Source organism: Gordionus sp. m RMFG-2023, chromosome 1 (genome assembly GCF_954871325.1).
Source record: "Gordionus sp. m RMFG-2023 chromosome 1, tfGorSpeb1-WG-v2, whole genome shotgun sequence".
Lineage (NCBI taxonomy): Eukaryota > Metazoa > Nematomorpha > Gordioida > Chordodea > Parachordodidae > Gordionus > Gordionus sp. m RMFG-2023.
In genome coordinates, this window is record NC_088775.1 from 9,995,322 (window position 1) to 10,014,375 (window position 19,054).

Here is a 19,054-nt window from a genome sequence, read left to right on the forward strand (position 1 = left end):
ATAAAAATGACAAAATATGACATTATAAAAAATGTGAAAAATTTTTAGTAAATATTTTTTATTATTTCCTAAATAGAATTAATTTAAATCGGTAATAGTTGACGATGAATACTTCTTATATTATTATATAAATATATTTTTCTTCGTGGAATAAAATATAATGGCAGTGCCAATTTATTACTAGACTTAAAGGTTTTAGAACATCTTTTTAGTATCAAAAATTTTTAACTAGACTTACAAAGTTTAAGAAAATTTTTATAATTTATTTTTCCTGGTGGTGTAAAATACAAGGGTACTGCCAATTTATTGCTCTACCTAAAGGTTTTAGAACATCATTCAAGTATTAAAAACTTTTAACTAAAATTGAAACAAAGTTTTAAAAATAGGTAATTTTTTCCCCTGTGAATTAAAATTTATGTCAGTGCCAATTTATTACTAGACTCAGTAGTTTTTGAACATCTTTTTACTATCAGAAACTTCCAACTAGACTTAAAACAAAATTAATATAAGTGTTACTAAACCCAAAGATTTTAGAACATCTTTCTAGTATCAAAAACTTTTTACAAGATTTAATCTCGTGGCATAAAAATATAATGGCAGTGCTAATTAATTACTGCGCTTAAAAGTTAGAATATCCGTCTAGTATCAAAAACTTTTAACTAGGCTTAAAACATAGATATAAAAAAGTTTTATTATTATTTTCCTCCTAGAGTAAAATGGCACTGCCAATTTATTATTAGACCTAAAGTTTTTAGAACATCTTTCTAATATCAAAAACTCTAAATTAGTTTAATTTTCTATATATTTTGTTGATCCATCGAGCCGGCCCATCGGGCCGGCCCAATGAGTTAACTTGATAAATCGGCTCAACAGGTCCAAGTCGGGTTAGATCGCGGTCGATTTTTTGAACCTGGCTTAGGGTTGGGTCTATTTCTACTACTTCGACTCGGGTTTTGGATCGAAAAAAACCAACTATTTAAAATCCTAGTATACATATACAACTGATGCAAGTTTTCTTTTTATAAATATCTGAAACCCATTGAATTGCTCACTTATTACAGGAGAGCAGCCTTTTTGAAGTTTTAACTTTTTATTAGCACTAATAGTTTGTGGATATTGATAAGTAAGGGGTGTATTATAATAATCATTGATAAGTCTTTTTAATATTTTCAGTATCCTATTGTAATTATTACTCACATTTTGAATATAAAAAGAACTTTTCGAATTTAGAAAAATCACAGTTATAAAAACTAAAAAGTAATAAATTGATTAATATCAAGTCCAATCAAAACTTTAGAACCTTTGATTGAATAAATGTGCATGCGAAAATATAAATATTCAAAATCTACGACAGATATATTAATCATTATTGTTATATGAAATACTTAGCAGTACATAAATTTCTTCAAGGCTAGTATTATCTATATCCAAAAAAATGGCTTTGTATGCTCATCATTATGCTCCAATTATGTATAAATTTTGAAAAAAGCTAAAATATCATGTATATGACACATAAATAAATTTTACCATGAAATATAATATAAATTATCACAATTTATTAATTAGTATAGCTAACTTATCGTCCTATATCCTAACTTTCATCTGCATTATGAATTATTCTTCCTTTTGCAGTTCCATTACTTGTATTTATTACGGAAGGAATTTTAATTGGTAAATAAAAAAATAAAATATTTTTAAAATTATTTTCTAAACATTTTTTTTTTTTTTGTAAAACGACACTAGGATCTTGAATGTTGTCATTACCAATATGTGTAAAAAATTTCGCCATGTCCATAATTTAAAAGTGACAAAAATTAAAATTATATGACGGAAAATTTGAAAATTTTAAATAAATCAGAGACATGCAGGCTGAAATTTTTTTTAAAAAAGATATCCGGGGATGACCTTATATATTTAAAAGTAAAACTAAATATTTGAAATCGCCATTATTATCTGTAAAAATCAAAAATAAATAAAATATAATTTAAAAAAATCCGGACCTTGCCTGAAAATTTTTTTAAAAAAAAAACCTGGGCCAGAAATTTTTTTTACCTCTGTATAAATATTATATCATGAAAAATTTGAAATCGTAATTCATAGAATTAGTAGCTAAATGTGTTAAAAAATATAATTAAAAAAAATATATAATGAAGGATAGGAATGATTATTATAAAATGTAAATCAATATAAAATATAAGTTAAAATAAAATAAAATAAAATGCAAGTTAATATAAAATATAATAAATTAATATAAAACAATGATTTAATAAATATCTTAGCCCAGTTTCAAGTAACGCCACTGATGTATATATAAATATTTTGGGCGTTGGTTAGAAAATATTCAAAACGTTATATGCTTAATTAACTATTTGTACATTAAATTTTATTACTCACCGATCATATGAATACGAATTATTAACATTATTATAGCAAATATTAACCTTCTATAAATAATTTACGAATTATTATATAATTTCTAAGAATTATTGAATGTCATTCTGTGAATTTGTTGGCAAAGAAAAATACAAAGACTGCTTTAAAACTGGTAGGTTTTAATTACTATATTTTATTTTTAAACCAATCAAAAATGAATGCTAAATTTGAGTAATTATAAACAAGTTATGATTCAATTCACTATAAATTATATTATTAAAATTTTTTACACAATTTTATGATGGCTCGGTGGCCAAGTGGTAAGGCGTTGGTCTCGTAAACCAAAGATCGGGAGTTCGAACCCCCCTCGAGCCTTTTTTTCCCTTTAACGATATATTTTTTTATTTATTAGTTAAATTATGATATACAATTGTATAGTTACTTCACTTTAAGTTTAAGCTTAAAGATCTGCCTATTTAGCGACTCTAGGATGGAAGGGGCAGGTATGAGTCAAAATTGTAATTGGAGGAGGTATACATAGTCATGAAGACTATTATCATGAATACGGTAGTTTGATTTGGATTTACATTTTTTTTTACTATTTTCAATTTTATAGGAGGGAAAGTTGATAAAATATTTGAAGGGGATAATATAAATATTAGGAGTTTGTAGAAGTTCCTGCTTATTAGAATATGTTAGGATTAGGCCAGACAACTTATGCAAAATATTTCATGTGGGCCTGAATCTTAAAAGTTTTTTTTTTTTACAATAGATAAATTTATCCCTTTCCTTCATAAAAAATTATACCAGCTGGACCACCACTTTTGCAAAATTATTTACATACCAGGCTAATAAACTTTTTCAAAAATTTTAAAGAGCAGATTACGCCAACTTCTAGTCTGATAATTTTTAGAGTTTGATTAATAAATAAAGTAGTCCCATAGCGAAAGTTGTTAAGTTAGAGCATTACACTATGGTAATGGTTGATAATATTAAATCTACATTTTTATTTATTAATATATTTCTTATATTTTGATACAAATACTAAACCCCATTTTTTTTAAATTTCTGAACCTGAATTTTGTCAGAACTCGTTTTTATGAACACTGGGTAGATGCCTACATCATAGGGTACCCTTGCCCTCTAGAGTTATCAGCGTCAGGAGCTCACTGAGAGTAGAGGGCTTGGATAATTTCAATTTATCAATTCATACAAAATTTGGTTTGTTTTATGGAGATAGTGTTTAACTGGCTCAATTTTACCAATTTTAAATTAAGATTCAAATTAATATCATGCAAGCCTCGAGATGTTAATAGATGTCTAAACCTTTCCTTGGCACCTATGAAGATAACCTCCAGGCTTGCTTTATTGGCTTTTTTTTTAAAACGAGCCGTTTAACAACATTATATGTGGGGTATTTTATACTTAATAATTCAGTGATTTATAATGCTACACCTTGTATGCCCTATCATATTTCCCTAAGATTGAACTCTACCTTAATAGCATTTGTTAATTCAATAAAATGTTATTATTTTAAGAATTTATATTAATTACTACTATACTACTACATTACTTCTATTTTTACTATCCTAAAAATTATCTGACAATATTTTGTTGAAAATATTTCATCATCCCATTCATTTAATTATCCTCATTTTGTCTAATTGTGTTATATAAGTATGATAAGCTAACTTTTCTTATTTAAAAAATTTTTTAATAAAAAATCTAATTATGTTTTTAAAATTTTATTAAAATGATATTATTTTATTTATTTTTTTTTGGTTTATTTCTGTTTTTTATGTTTGAAAATATTTAATTTTACCTCCTTAAGAAATATTTGATTTAAAGTAAACTTAAAGTTTTTAATGCCTCAGGAATAATTATGAATACTTTATGTATCATATTTTAATTAAATTTTTTAACCTGTAATTGATATAATATGACAAAAAAAATAATAAGAGTGTTCAGATATTTTTTTTAAAACCTTTGTGATTATTCAAAATAAATTTGAATTCATATTTTATTATTGAATTGAGTTGTTGTAAATAAAAAAATAGAAAATTTAAGTAATGGTATGAAACGAATTTACAGGTCTGTGATCTATCATATGGATTTTGACAAAATCCAAGTTTAACCGGAATTAAACTATGATATTTTCATTAATTATCATTAATATTAATTACTTACCAGACCTGCATAAGTATCCAATTATAGGTCTACCGATAACCTAACATTGATATGCATTAAAAAGGATACATATAATGAAATCTTACTTTGAAAGGCATTTAGATAAAATGTGAAAGTCATTTAAATGGCGTTGACTAACTACAAATTAGCATTGATTGGTCGTTTATAAACGGCCCGATTAAAATTTTAACCAAAATACTATTATATAAGCCTGGAGATTTTTCTCTTAGATAGCAGAAAAGTTTGGGCCTCTATTTGCCAAATCTCGAGGCTAATACTATTTTGGCTAAGATTTTAATCGGGTCATTTAACAATACAGAAATAATTACATTGATTATAGTTGACTTCAAAATACAGTAAATCCTTCCAATTTGAGCACCTTTGGGACCAAAATTTTGGCCCAATTTAAATTGGGAAATTTTTCAAGACTTTTGACTTTCTTTCTAAGTAGTTAATAGGAATATGATTCGGGACTCAAATAGCAAAATTAGGGAGTTAAGCAAATTATTGTATGTTCACATTTATCAATGGATCTTATTCTAGGCTAGTATTAATCTATTGGCCCAGCCCGTAATTGTTAATAAAAAAAAATCTATTTTTTATGCCCCGCCCTGTTTCGATCTACCAGAATGTATAGGTTATCTATAATTTAATCTGAATTAATAAACTATTTAAACTTTTGTGATATTTGTTTTTTTAAAGGGGTTTATTTGTGTTCCAAATGTGGATACGAACTTTTTTCAAGCGTTTCAAAATTCGAACATTCGAGTCCTTGGCCCGCATTCAGCGAAACAATTCATAGCGATAGCCTATCAAAATTTGAAGAGAGACCCGGTGCTCTAAAGGTTAAAATTAGGAAGGAACATAACGTTTCGGATACGTTCCAGAAATTGAACTTTGGGATATTATGGAACGCTAAATAAATTAGTACGTTGATTCTGGGAACGTTGCCGGAACAGCTATGGAACGTTCCAAAAAAATAATAAATATTTTAATTTAATATTCATAATTTGAAATATAATTTTTAATTCTTAAATATCCAGTTTGCTTCACATAATAATATTATTAGTATTATTAATTACCCATTATTTAGTATTAACATGTTTTTGGATAATTAATAGAAATTAACATTATATAGTAAAAGTTTTTAAATTCCAATTAAAAATTTTGTCAACAAGTTAATTTTTTTAAAAGGTATTCGACATTCAAATTTAATATTAAGTAATGATAAATAACGTTAGTCAGCATATAATTATTTGCTAAACAATGACCAAAATTTATTAAAATGCAAACACCAAATTTATTTTTTAATATATATTAACGGAATCACGTGATTGAATCCGATATTATTTCCTCAAGGACAGTACCACCCAGTGGCGTAGCTACGGGGGTGGTTTTCGGGTTTGGACCCCTCCCAGAGCAAAATTTTTTTGATCTTTCTTGTATACTAACCTGTCTTCACATGTTTCCCATTTTTATACGAGAAATGATTGAGATATTTTTATTTAACAAGTAGCATCTATTGTTTCAAAATTTCTCATACTCTATATATATTATATTATTTAAGGTGTCATGTGGCAAATGCCAAAATCCATTAGGTCATGAATTTTTGAAAGATGGTCCTCACGGAAAATCGAGATTCTGAATTTTTAGTCATGCGCTCCGGTTTCAAGCGTCCTCAGATGTCGATAACAATGTTTAGAAAAATGAAGAATTTTTCTAAAGCTTATTTTTAAAGGAATCATTTTTTTAATTAAATTAGTATTTTCTTAATAATAGTTTTTTTATAACCGATATAATTTATTTTTGGAAATTTATTTTAAAAAAATCATTACCGATGACTTCTTAAATATATCGCAAAATATTTAATATCGATATTTAATAATGAAAATAAACGATGATTTTTGATTGAATTACTTTTTTTTTTATTTTTAAAGTCAACATGGGGAGGGGGGGGGTGATACCGAATTATTTTAAATATCTTATTTTTATGACGGTTAGATCTGGAGGTCTACATTGGGCCTGATTTCCAGGCCTGACCCATAATTATTTTTAAAATTTTCAAGTCCGAATAATCTCCAACAAAAAATAATACTCGTTCAGTCATGCCTGACTCGAAATAGAAAATATATAGATTATTTATCCATCATCGAATTTATTTGAGTAATGTTATAACTAATTGTTGGGTTTTAAAATATTTTAGATCAATTTATTTGTTTTTTAAATATAAAATAAATATTAATTTTAGTTAATAAGTAATATTGTATCGAATAAAACATTAAAATTATTAATTGTAATCAAAATATAGAGACATTATAAATGTATGAATATATTAAATAATGATATAAATTATCAATTATTAATATACAGGAAAAATCAATTTAATTCATACAGAAATTTGTATTTGAGAGAAAAAAAAATGCTTATATATCAGAATCGCGAATATAAATGAGAAAAAAAAGGTATATATATTTCTTAATTTGCGAATGGAAAAACAAAATATTAAATAATGAGAAGGGCAAAAAAATCTAGATCATTTCGGCTGCTCGGGATATGAACCAATGAAGCATATGAAATTAGATTTTATAATCTGAATTGCTATGCGTTGACGTAAGTAAATAATTTCTTTTGGGTCTCCTGATTTAATCCTTATGGCTCTGTCAAGCTTTTTAATTAGATTAACAACCTGGCTTCCAAAGGATGTTAAGGTTTGTAGTTATTCATCAATGATATTCGATATTTGTTCGTTTTAAATGTGTATTTTAAGATGTCCTTATTGATGTTGAAGGGTGAGAGGGGGCCACCGCTGGAGAAGCTAGAAATGATGAAATAAATTGTTAATATTAGTTCTTTAAGGTAACGTCAAAAAATTAACGTTTTTACTAATGGCTTTACTTTTTTTGAAGAAAAGATGCGTTACCTTCTTCTAGGGGTAACGTTAAACACGTTTCTTTTTATTAAGTGAGTGTAACGCAAAACATAACTCGTTGCTTTAGATTTTTTCTTATTATAAAATAACTTTTACTTTTTTTTAAATTTTATAAATCGACTATTTTTTTAAAATAAAAACCAAAATGACAATACTTAAAACAAACCAAGATAGGGTGTCCTAGCTTTAAAGTTTTTTTTGGCCTATCCTAAAAAGCAATTAAGTATCCAAATTAAGTCTAACCTGGACACAGCCTATGACTTATTTATTGCAGACTTTAAAAAGAATATATTTTAAGTTATTTTAAGGATCGTTTAAATTCTGGTAAATAAAAAACCTATTATCTAGCTATTAAAATTATTTTTTTCTGCTATCTCAATGGATTATCAAAATTTTAATAATATTGACAAAAAATGGCGCGCTTTTTAATTAACCATAATTTATTTATAATAAGTAGTATATTATTTTTTACAGGATTGATATTTATTATATTTTTATATATTAAAAAAGAGGACATATAAAAAACAAATTTAAAAACGGGTCGTATTTTAATTTTTTAAATATACCCGGGCGGGCCTAAAAAAATTTTTAAGATACCCAGGCTGGGCCTATTTTAAAGCATGGCCGCATATTTTAAAACTAAATATTTTAAAAATTATAAAATCATAATATATTTAAAATAATCCGGGTCAGGCTGAGAAATTTATTCATTAAAAAAATTTGCCGGGCTTTGAATATATAAAACCTGGGCCGAGCCGAAAAATTTTTTAGAAAAAAAATCCACCCCGGGCTGAAATTTTTTAAAATTCTAACCGGGCCGAGTAAATGATGGCCTCTGCAAGTCTTTATACGACATTATATAATTATATAATATTTTTTATTTTAGGCTGTGTCCAAAATATTTTGAAAAAAACCTCAAAATTTATTAATTTTGAGCAGATTAATATAATTATGAAACATGTAAATCTTCCATTATTTATTTAAAGTTTCGTAAAATTAAAATAAAGAAAAATAGAAACAAAAAAAAACTAGCATAAATCGGAAAAATAACAATGCCACCAAATAGTTTAATATTACTTTACTAGTTTTTGTAAAAATTGCCCAAATAAATAAATTTTTGAATAAATTTTTATTCAAATTTATTAATTTCTATTATATATTTAAAATTTTTTGTAAATGACGAAAAATGATTTAAAACACTATTTTATTTTTACATTAAAAAATAGTTTATATTATTTTTTTTCTTCAATATTTATTTATTTATATTTTTTTAGATTTTGGACACAGCCTTAAAAGAAATTTATAAATATTTAACTGATTCTTGTTAAACGACTCGATTTTTATAAACCGCCCGATTAAGATTTTAGCCAAAATAACATTATCTAAGCCTCGAGATTTTGTAAATAGAGATCCAAATCTTTCTGCAATCTAAAAACAAAATTTCTAAGCTTACATAATATTATTTTGGCTAATATCTTAATCAGGGTGTTTTAAAAAATCGACCCAAATGGTATTGTTTAACTAATTTAACGGATCACAATCAACCATAAACATTTCCCAAATTTAATACGAGTTGATTAGCTTCTATAGTAATAAAAAAAATAAAATAAACCCAATTATTCATTATAATACATCAAATATTGCTTTGCCTTGAGAAACGAATAATTTTTTCATTAATTTACACCTCGCAGTTATAATTATTTTGTATAAAAGAAAATTACGGATTACAAGTATCGGTTTATCAGATATGGTTTGATTTAAAATTGGATCGGAAAAGGAATTTGGTTGGATCAGCATAGCTCTAGTTAATAGGAAAAGTTAGATGGATTCTATAATGGTTTCCAGAGAGGAATCAGGAAATGTTTGTAAAACAATATACCAGTGACAAGCGAATGCATTTCGCATTTAGATTCGGAGTTAAAATAAGAATGGGAAGGGGGATTAAATAGTGTGCGGGAGACATGGCGTTGAGGAATAAGAATCTTTCATTTAAGCCTGACATATGAAGAGATAAATGTTAGTTTAGTGTAACTCGGGAAAGGACGGGAAACGAAACAAATAATTGGCGAAGTTAAGAAATAGAAAATAAAGTGAATTATGAGAATATTATGAAATGTGATATAACGCGTATAAAGGGAAGAGTGAGAAAGTAAAGAGGTATAGGAAGGAGACTGGAACAGAATTGGAAATGTGATAAGAATAAGATTTTAGAATACACAATGTAAATATAATTTAAAATATATTTGAAAATATATTACATCCTTTGGATATTTTATTATACCCAATTAAAATTGATCTAAACATTTAATTTTCTCTTTGATGAACAAAATAAAAGGAGGTTAGAATGGAGTGGAGTAAGATGATGAAAGAGCCGAATACTAAATTTGGTGATATACATGCAGCTATAATGATTTTAAAAAAATCCTATATAAGCAGCCATTTTGATAATTTTTTTGAAAATCTAAATTACATATAACGACAAAATTATCATTTGTCTTTGAGTTTAATAAAAATTATTGGATGACGAATGAATAACAGTAAAATATTGATGATGCGTTTTTAAGATCATTATATTTCTTATGATTTAAAAAAAAGCTTTATATTAATATTTTTTATTTTATAAAGTATGTCCAATTTTAACAAAGTTCTTAAAAAAAAGGATACATAACGTTAGATTGCTGCCTAAAGTTTTAATTTCTGGATGAATGACACAAAGACCAAAATCAACCCTCTTAGCGTTATTATTGGAGTGGTTATCTTTTTGACAATTGCCATCACATCTTATTTATTATTTTATTACTATTTCAAAAGCATAAATAAAACGTAATGTCTTATATAATGATTGCTTTGTTAAAAAATAGTTTATATGAATAAATTGAATATGACAAATCGCACATCTCTATAAATTGTAATTTGATATCTAAATAAATAAATAAAAATTTAGATAGTATAGATTATTTGTTACAAAAGTTGCCAATATATAAATCTTTCTAACATAAGATGTAATAAATCTAAATTTTATGCAGATATTGGTTAGGATCGGATTTAAATTTTCACCCATATAGGGTTATGAAAATTTTATTAACTAACTTTATGTTGGTATTTTTATTTATATGCAAATATAAAAATAATTAATAAATGCTCATCATAGGCGTAGCCAGGATTTTCCTAAGGGGGGTGGGATTTAAAAATTACTGGGGGCTTCGCCCCCAAACCCCATTTGGGGCGAGCCTGCGGGCCGCTTTTACCGGCCTTCGGCCGGGTTACCTTAGTCTATATATAGTCATAAAATATTTTTACAAGATAGGAGGTTAATTTTAATAAAAAAAATAAGCTCCTGGAACAAATATGAAATATATTTTTATTAGTTTATATAAAATATAATAAATCACTTGTATATACATTTATATAAAAGCATGGTAATAATTTATTCCAAACAAGTATAAGAAATTTATTTATAAAAGTTTGTAGACATATAATTGATATTCCTCTATTATAAAGAATTAGTTACAAAATACTAGAAAAAATTCCACTTTTACAAATTTGACAGTTAGAGAATATATTACACTTAATATTTTAACAAATTTTACTAATCAATGCTCTTGGTAATAAGTATAGCAACACATTCAATTATTTAACTCCAACTATTTATTTTAAATAAAAAATGATATTAAAAATTAATCTTCATATTATTCATCCCAAAATGTCTTTAAGTGATATTTTCTGATGTCCTTATCAATAATTTTAGTTTTCTGTAAAATATATAATTCGTTATATTGGTAAAAATTACTTGATTGTCATGTGAAAATTGATAAAATTAGATCCACTATTTGTATTGTGCTTTAATTTTTTTATTTAATTTATGATTTAATTTTATCAATAGTTTTATAATTATATTTCACTTTTATTAAGATAAATAAATTAAAATTACTCACTTTATAAATATATTATATTATTTATTAATTTTATGGATCTATTATAAATAATTATAATACATTTCACTTTTGTCTTAAGACTTATCTTTGGCTTATATTCCATTTCTTAAAAAGCATTTTTGTTAACTTTTTTTATAATGCTTTTTTCCAAAAATGTATAAATTATGATGATATAAAAAAAATATTAACTTTTACATTCTTTATTTCAAATAATTGTTTAAGATATATGCATGCCAGGGAGTGGGGGAGGATTAAGAGGGATATTTTTTATTAGCTTATAAAATGATATTCACAAAAAGTGATAAATTTCTGAAGGGGGAGGGAATTTTCCCTTGCCCCCCCCCCTGGCTACGCCTATGTTGCTCACAAAGTATTAAAACTTGACTAACATAGTTATTCATCCACAATAATCGTATATTGATAATATAAATAATGATCATAAAAATATGAATTAGATTATATATTATAAATGAAATTCAAAATATTTAAAGGGTTAATAAGTTCCAAATCTTTTATTTGTGAAAACGGAAATGGCACTTCTAATTTCATTGACAAAAGTCACCTTTTATGATTTTTGTTCTATACCAACTTTTTGAGATTTAACATTTTTCGAAGGCGCGTATTTAGTAAGACGCTAAAATATTAATGAGCATTATTGTAATAAAATAATAGTAATCGTATATCACATACTCTAAAACAAAAAGAACCAGCGATTCCTCCTATATATTGAAAAACGTCAATATCTGTCAATTAAAAACTGACAGATACAATGGTTTAGGAAAATTTAAATCTTTCTTAAGAACTGGTCATTTTTTTAGAATAAATTCTTTCAGATAATTCAGTCAAAATGTTTACAAGAAAATATTATTAGTATATTTGCGGAAGACAAAATTTTTTTAAGGTTTAGAATCAAAAATACCAAGCCCAAATTTATTCTATTTTTATAAAAAATGTTATATTTTGAAGAAACAAAAATTAACGGTCAAAAACAATGATATTTGCTTTTGCAATTCGAAGTTAACTTACCCCGCTCGTTTTTCTTGTAAGGGGAAGATTTTAATATATTTCTGGTCTCAAAATATATTATAAAAAGATTTTTTTTACTCGTAATTATTAGAGCTGTAAATTAAGCCTTTAAGGTTTTTTCTATTACTGAGATGAGGCTAACATATGTTAATATTGTTAATTTTGAGCAAAAAAAAATTTATATTATAGACTACGGTTAGTACTTATCATCCAACCCGTTTTTAGGTCCATCTCATCTAACTTAAAAGAATCTTCGATATAAATGCCGGTTAAAAATGTCAATTTTAGAGAAAATTGTTATTTTGTCCAATATCTTTTGTCCAAGATTCGATTAAAAACAAGGTTAGTCAGATCCTAAAAATGTGAAAAAATAGGATTTTTTTGTCAAGAATAGCATGAGCTAGAATATTTTTTAAAAAAAATCTAGGTATCGAAAAGATAAATAACCTAGATAAAAATAGCGGATACAGTTAATATACTATGCTCAAGAAATGATAAATTAATCTGAAATAGGGTTAAGATTTATGAAAATAGATTTTAAACAAAATAAATGGGAAAATTAATAAATATTTATTGAGAATTTCGTAAGATAAAAAAAAATTTATTTGTTGGTGAGTTGTAGTAAACAATATTTAACTTCGTAGCAATTTAAATGCTAAAAATAATTTATTTTACATTGATTGAAATTATAATTATTCCCTTTAATAAATCCCATCATAAAAAAGCAACCAATTTATAACATAATATTATTGTTTATAAATCATTTTAAACTAAGGTTTAATATTTAAAGATCTATGAAAACATAATGGTGGACATAATCTTTAAAATAATTCTCTCCATCTACAAATTCATCGTATAAAGCACGTATCGATATTCTGTATTCTTGTCTTGATTTCACATTACTAAATATAACAGAAGTCTCTAATTGCTAATATATTTAAAATATAAATAAATTATTATTTTTCTCAGAATATATAATATGCTATGGAAATTTTAGGATTAAAAACAAAATATCATGGGTTAAGAAGTAAAAATAAGAATGAGAATGATTGATGATTTTGAGGGGTATAAATATTATAGCGCTTATTACATCTCAACCTAATTATCTTCTTACTTCCAAATCCTAATATTTTATAAATACAAATATTGCTATTTACATCATTGATGGTGTGTTCTTGCCCCGGATAACTCCAGTTGGAAGGTATCAATTCAATAAAGAATCCGGTAAAATTCTTTGCAACGATGTGATTAGATTCCCAAAATACAGTTATATTCAAATTTTCATTGTCCAAACCAAGACTATATACTTTATTAATCTTTGGAGCAAGCTTGGTATCAACTTTGGAAATATAAGTATGTATCAATATTACATATACATAATATAAAGTAATCGACCAATTTTTTTTTTAATAATATAAAGCCCCTTTGAATAATTTTATAAGTTAATATCAATGATTCGAGGAATTAATTAAATTGAAATCTACATTATGATAAAATATATTTATACCAGGTTCAATTCCTACTAGGTTTTCTCTATCTGTAATTTCAATAAAAAAAATTGTAACTATATTATTTATAAATTTATTTCGAAAATGATGATTTGAATAGTCTAGTTCCTAGTCCTACAATATGCAGTAAAATATATACTAAATTATTTTGATAACACGAGAAAAACATATTTCCATAATAGGTAACCTTGATAAAACGTCATTTTGCATACATATTTGTCAGAGCCCTAAAGGGAGGAGATGCCAAAAAAATAATTCAATGATATACCCTCTTTTGAATTTTTCCTGTAGTAGCATATTATAAATCGTTTATTATAATATTAATCTTTTATTTTAGTATCTTTTTTTTTAAATATATTTTTTTACTTTTCTTTTGATTTAACACGTATTTAATGTACAGTACATGTTTATCTAAATATTTACTATAATAAAAACAATGACATATATGTCATTGAATAAAAATGGAATAATTTTCTTTTCTATATTTTTTTTTGAACATAATTTGATTTGATTACGTTGTTAACTTAGATCGATTTTTATGAACGGCAAAATTAAGATTTTTGGCCAAAATAATATCATGTAATCCTGGAGATCTTGCTCAAATGGGCACAAATGTTTATATTTCTATTTTCCAAATCTCCAGGATTATCTAATATTAGTTTGACTTAAAATCTTTATATCGGGCTCTTTAAACAATACTTATTGATTAATAAATATTATTTATTATTAAATAATATATATAATTATTGATATTATATAAATATATATATATATATATATATCTTGTTACTTAATTTTATTGATTTGTTAATATCTTAAGAAAATTGATTATCCATAATTATATGCGCGGCATAGAACAGTTAAATAGATATTCAGTCAAAACCGTTCTAATATTTTAAATTTAAAAAAATTTACAACTTCAAGAAAACGAAAATCCTTCCAATTAATTAACTTCCCATTTATTTTTAAAAAAATACAGCCCATAAATTAATAAAATTTTATAAATTAATAACTTGGCAAATATTTAAAATACATATACCAATATAATTTTTACACTGTATACCTACTATATTAAATACAGTCCTGAATAATCAATATTACCTGTTATTATTTTTTAAATAAAAACCGCCAAAAAATTTTTTCCCAGATAAAGGCCGTGTCCGGTCGGCTTAATACTTAATAGCCAGCTATTTAAACATCTTTTAAGTGTCGGTTAAATAACCAAAAAAGCAAAAAAAAAGAAATAAATAAATTACATAACTTAAAAAAATAAAAAAAATGAGAATAAAATGCGAAAAATAGCAATGCCACCAAAATAATTAAAATAAATTTCCTTGACCAAATACATTTTAGCCTATACTAAACAGCAAATTAAGTATCCAAATTAAGCCACCTGGCCTTATTATAAATAGAATGAATAAATATTACATGTGAATACTTTCCCGGCTGTGCAATTTCTGCTTCTATTTATATTTACTCCAATAGGATGATAGAGATCAATCTGGAGGCTATATGTCGTGTTTTTATCTAAGGCTAAAAAAAATGATTGACTGCAAAAATGATTGGTTTTTCTAAAGAAATGGAGTGTAAAATATTAATATTTTGTAATTTTTAAGATTTTTTGAAAAAATAAAAATTTAATATATATGTTAACCTTAACGAAAATGTGTTTTTTTCAACTTTAAATTCTTTTTTTTGAACTCGTTTTTTTTAAATTTAAAACTCTGATTTTACCGGAAATGAATTTCAGAATCTTTGGATTACCTACCTTATGAATTTTGGACCATGAACTTTCGAACTTATTTTCCCTAGACAATAGATAATGGTAAAATTATCTACAATTTCCCTAACATGCTGTAATACATTTACCACGGTAAAATAAAGTTTATAAATTAAAAAAAAAACATGTGCTTCAAGTGAATGTATGTAAAAATATGAAGTAAAAGATCCCCCCACTTGTCTAATTAATAGCCTTTTTTTTACAATTTTGTTATGAAAGTAAAATAATTTTTTATAACCTTTCATGATATAGAAGTTTTTTAGAAAATATTATTTAAAATTATTTATGGTTTTCATAAGGTTAATAAATTCCTTCGGTGTTAGGGTATAGGTTAATTTTCGCACTATTCAATAAGATTTCAGGGGCCCACAGATAATCCTTTTCAAAATATCTCAGAAGAGGAGCGTAAAGAGTGCGTTTCTTAGATATCAGCCATTTGGGAGGCGAATATGTTACTTTTATTTCATAACTGCTACCAATAGTATCATAAGTGCTACCAATAGTATCATCATTTATTATTTCGATGCTAAATTTTCTTATATCATTGTCTGACATTTCTTTAATTTCAATATTCTTGCAATTTGGTTTTAAACATCATCTATTTGAGTAAATAACAGTAAAAATAAATTCATTATAATATAAAATTTATAACATTTTTTTTGTTTTATATAATAAATTAATTAAAAAAATATAATAAATTATATAAAGACATTAACCAATTGCCGTCATGTTTAAATCCATTGATAAGCATATCAGGCATAAGAATATAATTAGATGATTTAATCGTAAATTAATTGTAAAATTTATAAGGCATAATAAAAAATAGTATTATATATAATCCTCAAATACATTAAATAAAATTTATTTGAATATATTTTCTAGTTATACTGGTATTTGTCTGATTTCTTAGAAATAAGTGGAAAATTATTTCCTTGTATTAAAAAAAACCAACATATTTTAATAAAATATTAACTTTTGATTTGTATACATAACAAACTTACTTAATAAATATTACCAGAGAGTAGTTGATCCGGAAACCAAATCCAGATTCGAGTTAGCGGTTGGTCCGAAGTTTTTTAAAAAAAAAAAATAAAGCCGGGCCAAATTATTATTTTTTTTACATACCCTTTAATCGATTTTTCTTTAAAAAAATTCATTTTAAAAGAGAATAGAAAAATATAACACCTTTTAATCTTTGGCACGCTCTCACTCTATTTTGCAGAGAGGATACGACTAGTTGGCATATCGCACTAAACTCAACAGTAAGATTTTAGTTTTACTGTCGAGGAAAACGATATATTTAATCAATAAATATTACTACCTTAAGCCTCTAGAATTTTAAATTTAGATAGGGATAAAATTGTTCACTTTGGTAGGTTAATATATTTTAAAGTCTAGGGTTTAAAGTTCACGACACTTTAGAAATTATGAACCCGATTATTTAAACGTCTATAGGCTGGCTACAAGGAAAAGGGGGCAAAAATTAAAAGCCTTCATCATCCTAGAAGTAATTGTAAAAACATTGGTTTTCCAGATAGAGGATTGTAGTTTATATTAAATTTATACCTATATGCGGTTGATAATTTATTATTAAACCCTAATTAATATGTGTAATTTAATAAATAAATTTATATAAATAAATTTTCAATATTAGAGTGTTCCACCTGATTGAAATAAATTTTTAAGATGCAAAAGTAAAAAATTTTTTTAGAAAAAGGTTCGATGCACGTGTTAATTTTATGAATGGAACCAACCTCGAGTCGGCCTAAGCTCCATCACAGATCGGTTCAAGGTTAAAGCTCTAAGGGTAGAATCAGAACTCAGACAATATAGATTTCTTAGACTTTATTCTTTTACATTCCATTGTAATCTGGAATCCTGTGACAGAATCTTGAATAAGAGTTTTTTTTGCTACTATTAACAAGAGGTGGACTAGGTTTACCGTTTACAACAAGTTATGTTATATTCTAATATAAGGAAGTTTAAAAATAAAGGTATTATATATAATTAGGTAATAAGAAACCAATTGTGACTCTAACGATAAAACAAGAGTGATATTAATTATTGTTCATTTTATACTTGGAATATTAGAAATGAATTAAGAAAACTAAGATAAAATTGAAAGAGAAAAGTGGTTAGATAGCAAATGATATGAACATTAACTCTTATAATAAACGAATACAAAATTATAAGAAAATGCGTAAATTTTTAAAATAATTTATAAGCTTCATTTTGTTTTAATTCTTCACTTGAACCATAACAACTTTCCTTATACTAAATATAAATATAATACTTTAATATATTTTTTGTAGATTAATTTCCTTGCTTTCTTTTATTTTTTGTATTCAGATGCCAAGGAAAATATATTATACTTATTTAATAAATTATTGATTGTCATATTCTAATCAATAAAATGATTCAATTATAGCCAATTTTGTTATTGAATTATATCTCCTCCGCTAACTTCTAATTTAGTGTATTTATATTTTAGTATAAAAATATGCGAACCTTTAAAATTTAAATATTTTATTTTGGAGTTTTGTTATTTTAGAATTTAAAATTTTTCCTATATCAATATCATTATATTTTAAGTATAATTTAGTTATTAAAAAAACGTTGTCAATATTTCTAGATTTATCAATTTATTAAGAAAAATTTGATATATGATTGGTGGGGAGGAGAGGTATAATTAGAAGGTTGGGGGGGGGGGGGTGGGGTTGTAGAAAATCCTCATAAGAGTTATCCGTCCAAATTATTCATCGAAATATTTAACTACAATTTTAAATATTAATAACTAGTGTGGTGACATTCTTAAGTACATCCTTGGCATTAAAATTAGTCAACCTATAACCGTAGCTTAGAATTAAATTACATCAATATTTTGGGTGTAGTAAATATTATTATTAAATTATAGGATTTATTCTTATTTTTATGTTTTATTTTGACTTATGGAAAATCTAAAAATTTTATGTCCCATAAATTTACTGATTTTGCGTTGAAATGTTCATGCATGGAATCGAGTTCTTCACCTAACAATATTAGCCATTAATAATTACTGTATTACTTTTCATTTTTTTTTAAAATATATATAAAAAATCTATATATATAGATATAAAGACATTTACCAATTAGAGATGTAGCAAAACACAAGGCTAAAAATCTGTGGCAAAACAAATCTTTCAACATTCTGGAATTGGAGATTTAATTCGTAAATAAATTGGGAAAAAATTGTAAGGTAATAAATATATAATTTTTTATTTTAAAATAAAATAAGAAGATAGAACTGAAAAATATTTTCTAGTTATATGTAATGCAA

General features: G+C 25.2%; 1 protein-coding gene and 1 non-coding gene across 2 annotated transcripts; both read left to right on the forward strand.

Moving 5' to 3' along the window:
* The first annotated feature begins 2,380 nt into the window (after nucleotides 1–2,380).
* Nucleotides 2,381–6,435, forward strand: LOC135931806 (methionine-R-sulfoxide reductase B1-A-like). The gene is made up of 3 exons (XM_065469104.1): nucleotides 2,381–2,545; nucleotides 5,263–5,405; nucleotides 6,128–6,435. The coding sequence occupies exons 1-3, from the start codon at nucleotides 2,491–2,493 to the stop codon at nucleotides 6,260–6,262; spliced, it is 333 nt and encodes a 110-aa protein (XP_065325176.1). The 5' UTR covers nucleotides 2,381–2,490; the 3' UTR covers nucleotides 6,263–6,435.
* On the forward strand, nucleotides 2,677–2,748 carry Trnat-cgu (transfer RNA threonine (anticodon CGU)). The gene has a single exon. It is a non-coding gene; the product is annotated as a tRNA-Thr (tRNA).
* Nucleotides 6,436–19,054: the final 12,619 nt, after the last annotated feature.